General features: G+C 36.6%; 1 protein-coding gene and 1 long non-coding RNA gene across 2 annotated transcripts in view; one reads left to right on the forward strand and one right to left on the reverse strand.

Moving 5' to 3' along the window:
- LOC137647323 (uncharacterized) overlaps positions 1-11,190 on the forward strand; it is a 151,762-nt gene extending 140,572 nt beyond the window's left edge. The window contains exon 4 of the long non-coding RNA XR_011045582.1: positions 11,064-11,190. This is a non-coding gene — a long non-coding RNA (uncharacterized lncRNA). The remainder of the gene's footprint in view (positions 1-11,063) is intronic.
- The window catches only part of LOC137647322 (protein melted-like), a 55,108-nt gene continuing 44,841 nt past the window's right edge, over positions 5,892-16,158 (reverse strand). The window contains exon 7 of the mRNA XM_068380725.1: positions 5,892-11,232. Coding sequence (XP_068236826.1) covers positions 11,056-11,232 — 177 coding nt within the window. The 3' untranslated portion in view covers positions 5,892-11,055. The remainder of the gene's footprint in view (positions 11,233-16,158) is intronic.

A 16,158-nucleotide genomic window follows, 5' to 3' on the forward strand; every position in this document is an offset into this window, starting at 1 on the left:
GAAGATACAGCACCTTTATGAACTTGAATTCTTCGAAGATATCATCTTCAAGTCCAGGGGGGTGAGCAGGTGCATTGTCAAGGCATAGCAGGCACTTTAAAGGCAATTTCTGCTCATGAAGATACTTCTTCACAGAAGGGCCAAAAACTTGGTTAACCCATTGCACAAAGAACTGCCTAGTGACCCAGGCCTTCGAGTTGGATCGCCAGAAAACATGAAGCTGGTCCTTATCGACGTTGTGTGCATTAAAGGCCCTAGGGTTCTCGGAATGGTAAACCAGTAAGGGCTTGACTTTAAAAGTCCCCGCTAGCGTTGGCACATAGGGCAAGAGTCAACCGATCCTTCATTGGCTTATGCCCAGGCAATTTCTTCTCTTCGGCGGTGATGTAGGTTCGACTCGGCATCATCTTCCAAAACACCCCGGTTTCATCACAATTAAACACTTGCTGCTCTACGTAGCCTTCTTCCAGTACGATCCTTTCGAAGTTCTTGACAAAGTCAGCTGCAGCCTTTGTGTCCGCACTAGCAGCCTCTCCGTGGCGAACAACTGAATGAATCCCGGACCGTTTCTTAAATTTCTCAAACCAGCCACGAGATGCCTTGAAATCATCTGAGGAAGGTTCGGTTGAACTCTCCCCAGCATCACCCCCAGAGCTCTCCTCCTTCAAGTCCGTAAAGATGGCGTGCGCCTTCTCGCAGATGACGGTTTCGGTGATGGTGTCGCCAACGATCTCTCTGTCCTTGATCCACACTAGCAGAAGTCGTTCCATCTCTTCTATGATAGGGCTACGGTGTTTTGAAATACAGTGAACCCTCGCTACTTCGCGGTTCGACCATCGCGGATTCACCACTTCGCGGATTTTTTCCATAACCCATATATATACAGTAACATATATATATACATATATATATATATATATATATATATATGTATGCATGCATTTATGTATATATGTATGTATGTATATGTGTATACATATAAATATATATATATATATATATATATATATATATATATATATATATATATATATCTAAAGTAGGAAGATGTGATGTAGTTCTAAGGGAATAGTATGGGAAATATGTCTGGGTAATAAGCAAAGCTCTACCTCCAGTTTGTTTCTTCATTATGATCAGAGATAAATGTAAACAAAACATTGGTTGCCATTTTTTAACGTGCTTTTTAGCGTGTTTAGGAAACGCATGATATAAAATTGCCTTTAATATTTGTGCCTGTTTTAGTTTAGGGTACTGTAGTACATGCATTAAGTGTTCTGTACATTAAAGGGTAGTTTGTTAACAGTACTACATACAAGGGAAGGTTTTAAAAGTCTGAATATACATGTTGAATAAATAGGTAAATATGGTGTCACTACTTCGCGGATTTTCACCTATCGCGGCCGCGTCTGGAACTTATCTACCGCGATAAACGAGGGTTCACTGTAATGGTGATCCCCTTAAAAGGTTTCACTGCTTTAATAGCTTCCTTCTGTTTAAGGATTGTCGAGATCGTCGACATATTACGGCCATACTGTTTAGCAAGTTCACTCACGCGGACGCCACGCTCATGTTTTTCAATAATTTCCTGCTTTACGTCTAAAGAAAGCATTTCCTTCTTCCTTTTCTTACCATTACCACTACCACTTGCAAAACTAAGCCTTTTAGGACCCATACTTTACGTAAATTACCGTTAAAGGATGCACGTAAAAAATCACGATTAAAACACAGTTAATAGCAGAACGCACAGGGCACAACCGCAAGAAGCCGACGAGAACAGAGGACTGACCCGAGCCGCGCTAATTGAGGGTCCCTCCGAGGTCGAAGTGCTGCCTTCTATCAGCGGAAATAAAAAACACTTCAGGCGCTATGAGCACCGACTATGCGTACGAGTATTGTTTACTTCGGGTGTCGAAAAAAACATTCGGGTGTAGAGTAGGAACGTGTTCGAATTGTACTTCGCGTGTCGAAAAATTCGGATACAACCGGGACGACGAAAATTGCTTACTTCGTGTGTCAAAGTAAAATTCGGGTGTACAGTCAAAAATTTGCTCAAATTTTACTTCGGATGTTGGAAAATTCAGATGTAGATACGTTCGGATGTAGAGGTTCCACTGTATGTATATATGTACAGTATATGTATATATGTATATATATGTATATATGTATATACTGTATATGTATATATATATATATATATATATATATATATATATATATATATATATATATATATATCTATTGCTTTCTATTCATATGTATTGTCTATTACGGATATAATATTAATTTCCTAAAAGAGGGACGGAGCCAAATAGTGAAACTTTGCACTATTATGTATCTTTATTCATCCTTTTTATTTTTTATTTTATAGTTTGTTTATTAGATCGCCTAACACTATGGATTATATTTACATGGATAAATATGGATGGTTTATGTATTCTCGGCCTGGATAAATTGAATAAAGGAGCAGGCAATTATATATATGTATATATATATATATATATATATATATATATATATATATATATATATATATATTTATTTATTTATTTTACATAGACACACATACATACATATATACTTTAGCCAGGCCACTCTTACTATAACAAAAGTAAAATTCTTTTTTACCATAATTTTAGATTGAGGGATGAATTTTAAAATATCATTTGAAAATTAACTAGCTTTTTAGTAGATCCTCAGTAATTTTAGAAAAATAAAAAAAACTCAAATATACAAATTGACACCAAGCAGGATATTTTTATTATTTGAACTAGAAATAACTTTTGTAAGCATTACGTTATCTTATTAATACAGTATGGTTAAAAGCTTTGAATCTTGAAAACTCATACATAAATTAGCAATCTCATGATTGTAATGAGTACGTAATGATATTCCATTTTTTCCCAAATTATCTCATTAAGAATAACAAGCAAAATTACAACATTTCTAATGTAAAATGTTAACATCTACAAAGTTTATTTCACTTCTGTTGATGTTATGGTATTCAAAATGAAATACGAATCTGGTAATGGTTGTAAATGAAACATATAGAGGCTTTGCATACCATAGTACAGTAGTGCACAAACATAGCATCGGCGGGTATAAATTTCTTACCTCAAATGGAAATGACCAATAAATCTATTTTATGGCATTCATTGTCTCCGTCCGTCTCTTATACATACATACATATACCAAGGCACTTCCCCCATTTTGGGGGGGTAGCCGACATCAACAAAGAACAAAAACAAAAAGGGGACCTCTACTCTCTACGTTCCTCCCAGCCTAACAAGGGACTCAACCGAGTTCAGCTGGTACTGCTAGGGTGTCACAGCCCACCCTCCCACATTATCCACCACAGATGAAGCTTCATAATGCTGAATCCCCTACTGCTGCTACCTCCGCGGTCATCTAAGGCATCGGAGGCAGCAGCAGGGCCTGCCGGAACTGCGTCACAATCGCTCGCCATTCATTCCTATTTCTAGCACGCTCTCTTGCCTCGCTCACATCTATCCTCCTATCACCCAGAGCTTCCTTCACTCCATCCATCCACCCAAACCTTGGCCTTCCTCTCGTACTTCTCCCATCAACTCTTGAATTCATCACCTTCTTTAGCAGACAGCCATTTTCTATTCTCTCAACATGGCCAAACCACCTCAACACATTCATATCCACTCTAGCTGCTAACTCATTTCTTACACCAGTTCTCACCCTCACCACTTCGTTCCTAACCCTATCTACTCGAGATACACCAGCCATACTCCTTAGACACTTCATCTCAAACACATTCAATTTCTGTCTCTCCATCACTTTCATTCCCCACAACTCCAATCCATACATCACAGTTGGTACAATCATTTTCTCATATAGAACTCTCTTTACATTCATGCCCAACCCTCTATTTTTTACTACTCCCTTAACTGCCCCCAACACTTTGCAACCTTCATTCACTCTCTGACATACATCTGCTTCCACTCCACCATTTGCTGCAACAACAGACCCCAAGTACTTAAACTGATCCACCTCCTCAAGTAACTCTCCATTCAACATGACATTCAACCTTGCACCACCTTCCCTTCTCGTACATCTCATAACTCTTACTCTTACCCACATTAACTCTCAACTTCCTTCTCTCACACACACTTCCAAATTCTGTCACTAATCGTCCAAGCTTCTCTTCTGTGTCTGCAACCAGTACAGTATCATCCGCAAACAACAACTGATTTACCTCCCATTCATGGTCATTCTCGTCTACCAGTTTTAATCCTCGTCCAAGCACTCGAGCATTCACCTCTCTCACCACTCCATCAACATACAAGTTAAACAACCACGGCGACATCACACATCCCTGTCTCAGCCCCACTCTCACCGGAAACCAATCACTCACTTCATTTCCTATCCTAACACATGCTTTACTACCTTTGTAAAAACTTTGTAAAAAGCTTGCAACAACCTTCCACCAACTCCATATAACCTCATCACATTCCACATTGCTTCCCTATCAACTCTATCATACGCTTTCTCCAGATCCATAAACGCAACATACACCTCCTTACCTTTTGCTAAATATTTCTCGCATATCTGCCTAACTGTAAAAATCTGATTCATACAACCCCTACCTCTTCTAAAACCACCCTGTACTTCTAAGATTGCATTCTCTGTTTTATCCTTAATCCTATTAATCATTACTCTACCATACACTTTTCCAACTACGCTTAACAAACTAATACCTCTTGAATTACAACACTCATGCACATCTCCCTTACCCTTACATAGTGGTACAATACATGCACAAACCCAATCTACTGGTACCATTGAGAACACAAAACACATATTAAACAATCTCACCAACCATTCCAGTACAGTCACACCCCCCTCCTTCAACATCTCAGCTCTCACACCATCCATACCAGATGCTTTTCCTACTCTCGTTTCATTTAGTGCTCTCCTCACTTCATCTATTGTAATCTCTCTCTCATTCTCATCTCCCATCACTGGCACCTCAACACCTGCAACCGCAATTATATCTGCCTCCCTATTATCCTCAACATTCAGTAAACTTTCAAAATATTCCGCCCATCTTTTCCTTGCCTCCTCTCCTTTTAACAACCTTCCATTTCCATCTTTCACTGTCTCTTCAATTCTTGAGCCAGCCTTCCTTACTCTCTTCACTTCTTTCCAAAACTTCTTCTTATTCTCTTCATATGAATGACCCAATCCCTGACCCCACCTCAGGTCAGCTGCCCTCTTTGCCTCACGTACCTTGCGCTTTACTTCCGCATTTTTCTCTTTATATTTTTCATACTTCTCTATACTATACTCTGCAGCCATACTTCAAAAGCCCTCTTTTTTTTTCTCTTCCACTTTTACCTTCAATCCTTCATTCCACCAATCACTGCCCTTCCTCATGCTGCCTCCAACAACCTTCTTTCCACACACATCACTTGCAATCCCAACAAAATTTTCTTTTACTAACTTCCACTCCTCCTCTAAATTGCCAGTTTCTCTTACTTTCACTTCGTCATATATCATTTTCAACCTTTCCTGATATTTACTTTTCACCCCTGGTTTTATTAGCTCTTCAACCCTCGCTCTTATACAAACTAATAATAAAAGCAATTTTTATCCAGGCTGTAAGTCAAGTATTTTAATTTATATCAACAATACAACACATTAAAGTTGCCTATTACTGTATTAATGAAGAAAATCAACATTGACTGTTCCTAAAACTTATTAGAGCAAATTAATATACTTTATAAAAGTTCCTAAAACTTTATTAGATTTGTATAACTTACTGAACAAATTGAGGTTGGTTGAAAATGGAACAATAATAAACCTTATATTTCTTTTTAAATATTCCTTGAATTTAGGAAATTGTTAAAAGAAAAAATGGGGAGTTTTCAATAAATATTTATTTTTCGTCAAGAGTACAAAATTAAAGCATTCAATATTAACAGTTAACAAAGCTAAATATACAGTACAGCAGAAATCGTAAAAACCATATCCATTAAATGGCAATATCGAGAGCCAATTTTAAAAGGTTTATTATATTTTTATATGGAGGAACAGAGTACAGCTGGCAAAAGACCTGAATCTGTCTGAGCTCCATTTGGCATTATACTCTAGTGGCTGCAACGGTCTTTAATGGATGAACTCATGTGGCTGCGACTGTCTTTAGTGGGTGTACACAAGTGGCTGTGACTGTCTTTAATGGGTGTCTGTAATACCACGAACCACTGTCAAGATAGATTTTGGTAAATATCCATTATTTATTCTTTGTCATTCTAGTTTTACAGATATATTATTATGTTAACTCAAGACGATTACCGTGAATTTACTATCTCAAGCTGGTTTCAAATTTTGAATGCTAATTACAAAATCAGCTTGTGTGGCAATAGCTAAAATAATAATCATCTATCAAACATCTCAGCCTAATACTCCAAAAAATAGAGCCAGCTAATCATAAATGGAGATGGCTACCTGACAGTATAAAAATATTGGTCCGCTGTTTGGAGTGGAAGACAGAAATTTTCAATATATATAAACATGACATTCAAAAATACATGTGATATATTTACATTATATACAACAGATAAGCTTGAGGATGAAATCCATCTAACGATGATAAGGCTCATTGCCATACCTTTTATACTCTTCCTAGAAGACTGACCATAATCCAAAATAAACTTATAATATATAATTTATCATTACCCCCCTCACATACAAACACTACCTTGTATCGAAGACATATTTTGAAGACCAGTTACCAGATTTATCTATGCAAAAGAAAGAGCTACATATGCCAGCAATTGTTAGTACAGTATTAATTTTTTTTTTCATTAAGCCTGGTATTTTGTATAATTTTTGGTCCTAAATCACTTAAGTTATATACATCAAAATGATTATGTAAATACTCTTCAAGGTAGACAGCACTGTATCCATGATCAGATAAAATATAATTAATTTACTATCTAAAAATGTTCACTTTAAGACTGGGAAAATTTGTAGGCAAATATATAAATCGTTTTGATATGGGATTAAGTTTTTAACTCGTTCACAAATAATTTTCAAATTTTCTCCGCTATAATAGGTAAAATATAGATATTGCAAAGACGAACAGAAAACACTCTTAAATTCTGTTGAGGATAATTTCATCAAGAAAAAAGTCTAAACTGGTTAGTCTAGATCTCCATATAAGTCTTAGAACTATGGAATAAATAAATGAAGTGTGGAGTTTGAGCTCCATGCTAAGGATACAGTAATCATAGCCTTTTCAGAATAACTTCAAACTAAAAATATGTACGATAAACAAATAATTGAGTTTAAATTCAATGCTTAAAACACAGTGATCATATCATTTAGTGTCAAGTTCTTGCTAAGGATATATAAAGTGTAAAATAAATTGGTAAAGTTTATAGGTAACAAAAATAAACATGAGATCATAACATAGTATACACAACTGGCAGTTCCTCTGCTCTTCAACATTCAAAATCCTTTCTTACCCTTCCCTAAAGTCATATCTGTAAGACTTTCATGACCTGACTTAAACCATTCTGTACACAAGGCACAGGATAGTAAAGTTTATGTCATCTGTTCAGTAAGATAAACCAACAAGACAGTGACAGAAACTACTCTAATGATACCAACAAACAGATGAACACTACATAGGAAATAAACTATCTCTTTTGCAGACTGCTTGAAGAATCTGAATACAAAAGTTGTATTACAAAATCCTTCACATTAATTCCAAAACAAAATTCTTCTAAGTACCAACATTTAGCCTCAACACCAAGAAGTCAGCCTAACATTCTAATAATGTCATCTCCACAAAAACAGTAATCTGAAAGCTTACTAATTCAGAATGCATTTTATTAGTCAAAAACTTTATTTTTTTTTTCATTTTTAGTACTGTATTTGTCACAACTTTTTTTTTTCTAATGAGACCAAGAAAGCAAGGTGTTCGTATAGTTTAGATATTGCAATTGAAATACAAGAATATTGACTTGTAGATGTCAATTAATGTGAATCATCTCTTACTATGGCCTGTAGAAATCCTTTTCACATTTCTTATGGTCTGAATTGGACTTAGCATTACCAAATATTCAATTTGTGCAATGAAACGACAAAATCCTGGGATGAAGCAAAGCATATTAATTAAGCTAATTGTTATATCATACTCATAAAAATGTATATTTAACTAAAATATTGTGTACACAAAATGAAACTTCATAAAACAATTTAAGGAAAACAAAATATATTGCAATCGATATTAAGAACATTCAAATCATTGCCTTCTTGACGATGAGACCACGAGAACAAATAAACTACGTGCGCCTTGAAACAAAACCATAACATGACCAATTAATCATTGCTTGTTTTAAATGTGTGGTCCTTTCATAAAGTCTCTTCCATATAAAAATAAATATACAGTAATACGAATTACATATACAGAATGATCTACTCGGGATAATACTATTTGTATGCTATACATAATAGTCATTAAGTATTATACATAAAACTATGATAATAAAACTAACAGAGCTTATGTAGATCACAAAACGGACTATGCATCACACTGCTATAAAATCGCAAGGGATCATTAGTTGATTAAAACTACTGTATGTAGGTAAAATTTAAAATTGTCAAAAAAAAAAAAAAAATAAAACTTTTATAAATTGAATAAGAGTATTGTATTACTTGTTTTTTTTTTTCTTTTTTTTTCTAGCAGCACAGTAGAAAATTTCAATGGTAGTTTGACAGGAAAGAACTAGTAAGAAAAGTAAATACTGAACCTCTAACTGACTACAGATAATAATTATGAAGAATTGACGTTTGAGAAAAATATACAAATTATAGATAAGGAAAAAGTTGAACACGCTCATAATCCAGTTACCCTGTGATGAGTGGGAACATACAAATGGACCTTTTAAGTACAGAGTGATCATATCATAATCTTAAAGCTGCCCTGCAAACTATATGATTTGCAAACAAAGAACAACTAAAACTAAAAATTGCACTGTAAATACCATATATACACACATGGGAAATTAATGAGACTGTAACCATCAAGAATTAAAATTCATTTGTATACATAAGTTAGAAAGGAAGTCACCTTGGTAAAAGCTGCCTAACTTACTTTGAAATCAAAATGGTTTTCATAAATCATGCTCCCATATAATAGAGTGCTAACTAATAAAAATACTAAAGGTATATGTATTGCCCTCCCTTATTTGCTCTAATAAACTTGGAAAATGACTACATAATTACCTTAAAACTTAAAAGTTGCCAACAGACTATTATCACAACTATAAGGAAGAGATCTTGTCCATTACACAACATTTCCACTTTACTACTGGACTCTATACTCTCGTTATTTTTCATATAATCTCTGTAACAATTTCACGGTCTGGTTTAAATTGAAAATATAAACATCTCGACTACATAATGGGAAACCTTACTTTCTATACCTCCATTTCTGAAGACAAAAAGTATTTACTGGTAACTAGGATTATAACCATTTACAGGTATAGGGAGTATAGCTGCTGTAATTGATATACAATGGTTTAAATTTCCTCGGTGTACAATGTTCAATGAGAATCCTCTCTTTTAAATGTGTAAAAGCTCACAAATATCTAAATCTACTGAATTTTACACAGCATTACAGAGAATGGAAAAAAATTTCCAATTTTAAAATCGACAAACTGTAAATGTAAAATCTCGGGAAGCTGGAAACTAAGCTATTATATATAAAACTTTAGAGAGCTGGAAGCTAAGTTTTTATACATTTGTTGGCAATGTACAAGTTACTTTATTCTTCAAATTTAGTGAGGATTTTAATCTCACAATTATTATGAAGTGTATAAAATACACTAAAGATACAAATTGTATGACTTACAATCTTTGTTTTAGCCACCAGGCATGAAGGACAGCCTTGAATTTTTCTTTATAGCTGTTAATATACTGACCAAGAGAAAATTTCATAATCACCATTACATAATTTTTTATTCATTACTTATAGAGAAATGGTAGCGTCAATCCTTCAGTAAGTGAAGTTGTTATTGTGATTCCAGTAATTCACTACTTGAAATTAAAAGTAAGACAGGTGCAGCATATACTCAAAGTATACATAAGTAATCATATTTATTTAATATAGTAAAACCAACTTTGCAACATCTAGAATATCCCTTAAATTTATGTCAATATATATAACAAGACTGGACAGACTCAACAGTTTCATTCCTAAAAAACTAATACAAACACAATATAGAACTTTTCATTAAACATATTTATAATTTTATTCATAGCATGGCCATCTACATAATGTCTGTAGAGGATATGAGTTAATATTGCACAAGACCATTAAAATATTTAAGTAATGTCTATTAACAAGTAAAGACAGTTCCCTGGTAATTTCAGTATTTTCATAAAAATAGCTCTTTAGAGTCAAGGTATAGAGGATATGAATCTTAATTTTTTGTTTTAAAATAGTATTTCAAATAATATGGTTTGCTTAAGGGGTCAAAATTTGCTAACCTATTATTTAATTTTAAAATTGATACAGCATTTAATTTTTAAAACTTTGTATTTAGTTTTATTTCTATTTCTGATGAGATGGTAATTTAATAACTATTGTTATCAAACTTTGATGGCTTTTTATTTATTTTTTCTGACTTGGCAATACTATGTATATGTATTATAAGTTGTGTACATAGTGAGAATGGGAACTTTCTGATTTGGCAATACTATGTACAGGTATATGTATTGTAAGTTGTGTACATGGTGAGAATGGGCAAAGATAAAAAACTATAATAGAAAATACTTTATATTTCCACGTCTAAGTCCAAAAGGCACAAACGGTAAAACTACTTCAATAACTGCTTGAAAAGCTTTCTACTCCAGAATAAATGTAAAAATCTGAATGTGGCAGTAATACTGTATACACTAGTTAATTTATGAAAATACCATTCATAAAACATTTTCTACCTCAACAGCATAAATTTTTCTTGTCTTTGTAATGTCAACTCTGACGAATATAGAGTATAGTAAATAATGAACATGAAATCACACAGCAGTGCGCATGGCTGATGAAGACGATGACGACGAATGATGTCCATACATAAAGCTGCGTGGAATGGAAGTGGTAGTTTTTGGTGCCCCATGGCTTTGTTCTTCACGTGAATGAGAATGTGCTACCACAATCGAAAGACAGCGTACCCATTCTTCTGCATTACTGGAATCCTGGAAAGATAAATCCCTGCTAAGATCTTTATTGCCTTTCTGAACTGAATACAGTACAGATATGCATTAGAAAATACTTTTGTTATTTACATTTTCGTATTAAGATGTTTGTTTTCTATCAGTATTTATTTTATGTTGATTAAGAGGTGGGATTTCTGTGTTAATCCAGTAGTGAAATTAATCATGAAAGTGAACATCTCTCTAAGGAAATATTCAAATTTTCAAAATATGTTTACCCTTCAATTTTATAATAAGGTTATAAAATTGATTGTTATGCTGAGGAATACACTTAAAATATCCTTAATTCAGCCATAGAAATTTGATACTAAGGGATAAAGCCTGGCTGTCTAGTCTCTGCAAGCAATGTCATTGCATGTTCGCTGTCGACATTACTCTAAGGTCTTATAGTATGTTTTTTTGGGCCAACATTTCAATTTTCTTTTACCCCGTTCCTGCTTCATATTACATCTCTCCATACATTTTACCTCTTAATGCAATGTGCAATTTCCTGTTTAACATGCAACTACAGGCTTCCCCAATTATGTTTTACCTTGGCACTGAATGACTTTCTTTCCCCTAAACCCATGGTCTAATTTTATAAATTATTAGACTGTTTAATACATAAATCTATCAAGAGTGGCGGCGGGGGCATAAAAACAATTAGAACAGCGCCAACGTATCCCTGCGTGTTGTAAGAAGTGACTAAAAGGGACGGGACGAGGGGGCTGGGAACCCCCTCTCCTGTATTATAATCCTGTGAGACATCAAAGAGGTGGAGCTGGGGGGAGGGTGACTGCTCCCTGCACTCTAGTTTTAGGGTGTTTGAATGTGCGTGGATGTAGTACGATAGAGAGTAAAAGATGTGAGATTGGAAATATGTTTAGGAATAGAAGGATGGATATATTGGCTTTGTGTGAAACAAAGATAAAAGGTAAAGGTGAAGTGATGTTTGGTGAAATGTCTGGTCGAGTTTCTGGGATTGAAAGGGGAAGAGCAAGAGAAGGTGTGGTTTTATTGCCGAGTGAATGGATGACAGGTAAAGTAGTGGAATGGATGGAGATATTGTCTAGGTTAATGTGGGTAAGGGTTAGGTTGGGTAGGGAATGTTGGGCTTTTGTCAGTGCATATGGTCCAGGTAGTGAGAAAAGTGAAGAAGAGCGGAATTAGTTCTGGAATGAATTAAGTAGGTGTGAAGAAGGACTGGGTAGAAGGAATCATGTAGTTGTCATGGTTGACTTAAATGCTAGAGTGGGCGCTGGAGAGGTAGAAGGTGTTATTAGGAAGTATGGCATACCAGGTGAAATGAGTGGTGAGAGAGACTGGTAGATATGTGTTGAGCAAGAGATTGTTTCAAGTTCTAGCTTTTTCAAAAAAGAAAGAAAAAAAAACAAGTATACATGGGTAAGAGTGGCAAATGGAGGAGTGGTAGAAAGGGCGTTAATGGATTATGTGTTGATAACTAAAAGTTAGTAAAAGAAAATGTTGTTGGGATTGAAAGTGATGTGTGTGGCAAGAAGTTTGTTGGAGGTAGCATGAGGAAGGGCAGTGAATGGTGGAATGAAGGAGTGAAGGTAAAAGTGGAAGAATGGTTGCAGAGTAATAGTGTAGAAAAGTATGAAAGATATATAGAGAGAAAAATGTGGAAGTAAAGCGCAAGGTAAGTGAGGCAAAGAGGGCAGCTGACCTGAGGTGGGGTCAGGGATTGGGTCATTCATATGAAGAGAATAAGAAGTAGTTTTGGAAAGAAGTGAAGAGAGTAAGGAAGGCTGGTTCAAGAATTGAAGAGACAGTGAAAGATGGAAATGGAATGTTGTTAAAAGAGAGGAGGCAAGGAAAAGGTGGGCGGAGTATTTTGAAAGTTTACTGAATGTTGAGGATAATAGGGAGGCAGATATGATTGCTGTTGCAGGTGTTGAGGTGCCGGTGATGGGAGATAAGAATGAGAGAGAGATTACAAGACTGTACTTGAATGGTTGGTGAGATTGTTTGATATGTGTTTTGTGTTGTCAATGTTACCAGTAGATTGGGTTTGTGCATAAATTGTACCACTAGACAAGGGTAACATGAGTGTTTTAATTCAAGGGGTATTAGTTTGTTGAGTGTAGTTGGAAAAGTGTATGGTAGAGTAATGATTAATAGGATTAAGGATAAAACAGAGAATGCAATCTTAGAAGTACAGGGTGGTTTTAGAAGAGGTAGGGGTTGTATGAATCAGATTTTTACAGATAGGCAGATATGCGAGAAATATTTAGCAAAAGGTAAGGATGTGTATGTTGCATTTATGGATCTGGAGAAAGCGTATGATAGAGTTGATAGGGAAGCAATATGGAATGTGATGAGGTTATATGGAGTTGGTGGAAGGTTGTTGCAACCAGTGAAAAGTTTCTACAAAGGTAGTAAAGCAGGTGTTAGGATAGGAAATGAAGTGAGCGATTGGTTTCCGGTGAGAGTGGGACTGAGACAGGGATTTGTGATGTCGCCGTGGTTGTTTAACTTGTATGTTGATGGAGTGGTGAGAAAGGAGAATGCTCGAGTGCTTGGACGAGGATTGAAACTGGTAGACGAGAATGACCATGAATGGGAGGTAAATCAGTTGTTCTATTGCGGATGATGATACTGTACTGGTTGCAGACGCAGATGAGAAGCTTGGCCGATTAGTGACAGAATTTGGAAGTGTGTGTGAGAGAAGGAAGTTTCAAGTTAATGTGGGCAAGAGTAAGGTTATGAGATGTACGGGAAGGGAAGGGTGGTGCGAGGTTGAATGTCATGTTGAATGGAGAGTTAATTGAGGAGGTGGATCAGTTTAAGTACTTGGGGTCTGTTGTTGCAGCAAATGGTGGAGTGGCAGCAGATGTACATCAGAGTGAATGAAGGATGCAAAGTGTTGGGGGCAGTTAAGGGAGTAGTAAAAAATTGAGGGTTGGGCATGAATGTAAAGAGAGTTCTGTATGAGAAAGTGATTGTACCAACTTTGTATGGATCAGAGTTGTGGAGAATGAAAGTGACGGAGAGACAGAAATTGAATGTGTTTGAGATGAAGTGTCTAAGGAGTATGGCTGGTGTATCTCGAGTAAATAGGGTTAGGAACGAAGTAGTGAGGGAGAGAAAGGGTGTATGAAATGAGTTAGCAGCTAGAGTGGATATGAATGTGTTGAGGTGGTTTGGCCATGTTGAGAGAATGGAAAATGGCTGTATGCTAAAGAAGGTGATGAATGCATGAGTTGATGGGAGAAGTACAAGAGGAAGACCAAGGTTTGGATGGAGAGAAGGAAGCTCTGGGTGATAGGAGGATAGATGTAAGAGAGGTAAGAGAGCGTGCTAGAAATAGGAATGAATGGCGAGCGATTGCGACGCAGTTCCGGTAGGCCGTGCTGCTTACTCTGGTGACTTGGATGACCGTGGAGGTAGCAGCAATAGGGGATTCAGCATTATGAAGCTTCATCTGTGGTGGATAATGTGGGAGGGTGGGCTGTGCCACCCTAGCACTACCAGCCGAACTCAGTTGAGTCCCTTGTTAGGCTGGGAGGAACATAGAGATGTCCCCCCCCCCTTTTTTTTTTTGTTTCATTTGTTTGATGTCGGCTACCCCCAAAAAATGGGGGAAGTGCCTTTGGTATATTTATGTATGTATTAAGAGTATGGCTATCAAGCTTGAATTGTAATTACAATACTGTCTTAAAGATTCCTTGGTTCCTATAAATACAAACCATCTTCCTCTACATAGGAAAATGATAACAGCAAAGTTGTGAGTACGGCAATTAAAAATATATACGGTTATATTATGATGTGGTAACGATGAACATTAGTTATCCAGTAGCGGGAAGGCAATCGCCCCAACCCCACTTCTGGTTCACTGACAACTCGCTCAGATATCAGCTGTTAGTGGGAACAGACGTTCTCTTCAACTGCAAGTATTACAAACATTCATAATTTTTCCAGGGTGTTTTACTTGGTGTACTTGTGTTTGTTTTTGGCAATGTCTGCAAAAATTCCTTGGAGTGTTGCTCAAGACATGTAGAACTTTCATGAGTGCAGTTAAAAATGATTCTCTCATTGGTTATGCCTTCCATACTGAGGGCATGCATGTACTCAATCCTCACCTTGTGACAAGTGTCGAGAGTGGCCATCCTCCCAATGGGAAAGGTTACAGTAGGTGGCAAAAGTAGGCTAAAAGGGATTCTTTAGCTTCGGGGTCTTTCTCAAAGTCGAAGCTGTCTCTTTTCTGTTGGTCTCCTCTCGGAAGACCAATTGAGCAAAAGCGATGGCTCTCTAAACATTTGGGCAAGGGGGTCCTCTTTTGCCTAGAAAAATGGGGGGGGGGGGGTTCCTCAATAGGTTGAGCCCTCTTTTATTCAAGTATTGGATGCAGATGCATTGTCTTCTTTGTGGCCTCTGCAAGCTCTGTTAGTGAAGTACCAGTAGGAAGTTTCTGCTGCAGTTTATTTTGACATTTAGTTGTCTCCGAGGAAGGTTCCGGTCATCTCTTCAGTCCCCATTGGACCCTAGTGTAGGAGGCTTCTCTCCTGAACATTATTCCTGAGGGAAATATCATGCTCCAGCACAAAAGCTGCTAGGTTCTTCCTCTTCAAAGGGTAGTCTAGCCTCTCGTAGGCAATCAGTCTTGCACATCACCTTCTGCAGGATCTTTGAAGGACAACTCTCCATCTTCCAGATAAGTCTAGCCATTGTGCACTTCTTCCACTCACCTCATCCAGGCAAGTTCCTTCAGTTAGTCTGTCCTAGCATTACGTGCCTCTTCCCTAGGTTCTATTCTTGGACATGCCTCAACCAACTAACACCTTTACTAACTCGTTCCTCCTGTAGGTTTTTTGCCAAAGTCCGCATAACCCCAGCGTGCTTTGTCAGACGAGCAATCATACAGAGGGGATTCACTATCTTCCCGACGCACTTCCCCTGAACGCTGTG

Source organism: Palaemon carinicauda, chromosome 9 (assembly GCF_036898095.1).
Source record: "Palaemon carinicauda isolate YSFRI2023 chromosome 9, ASM3689809v2, whole genome shotgun sequence".
NCBI lineage: Eukaryota > Metazoa > Arthropoda > Malacostraca > Decapoda > Palaemonidae > Palaemon > Palaemon carinicauda.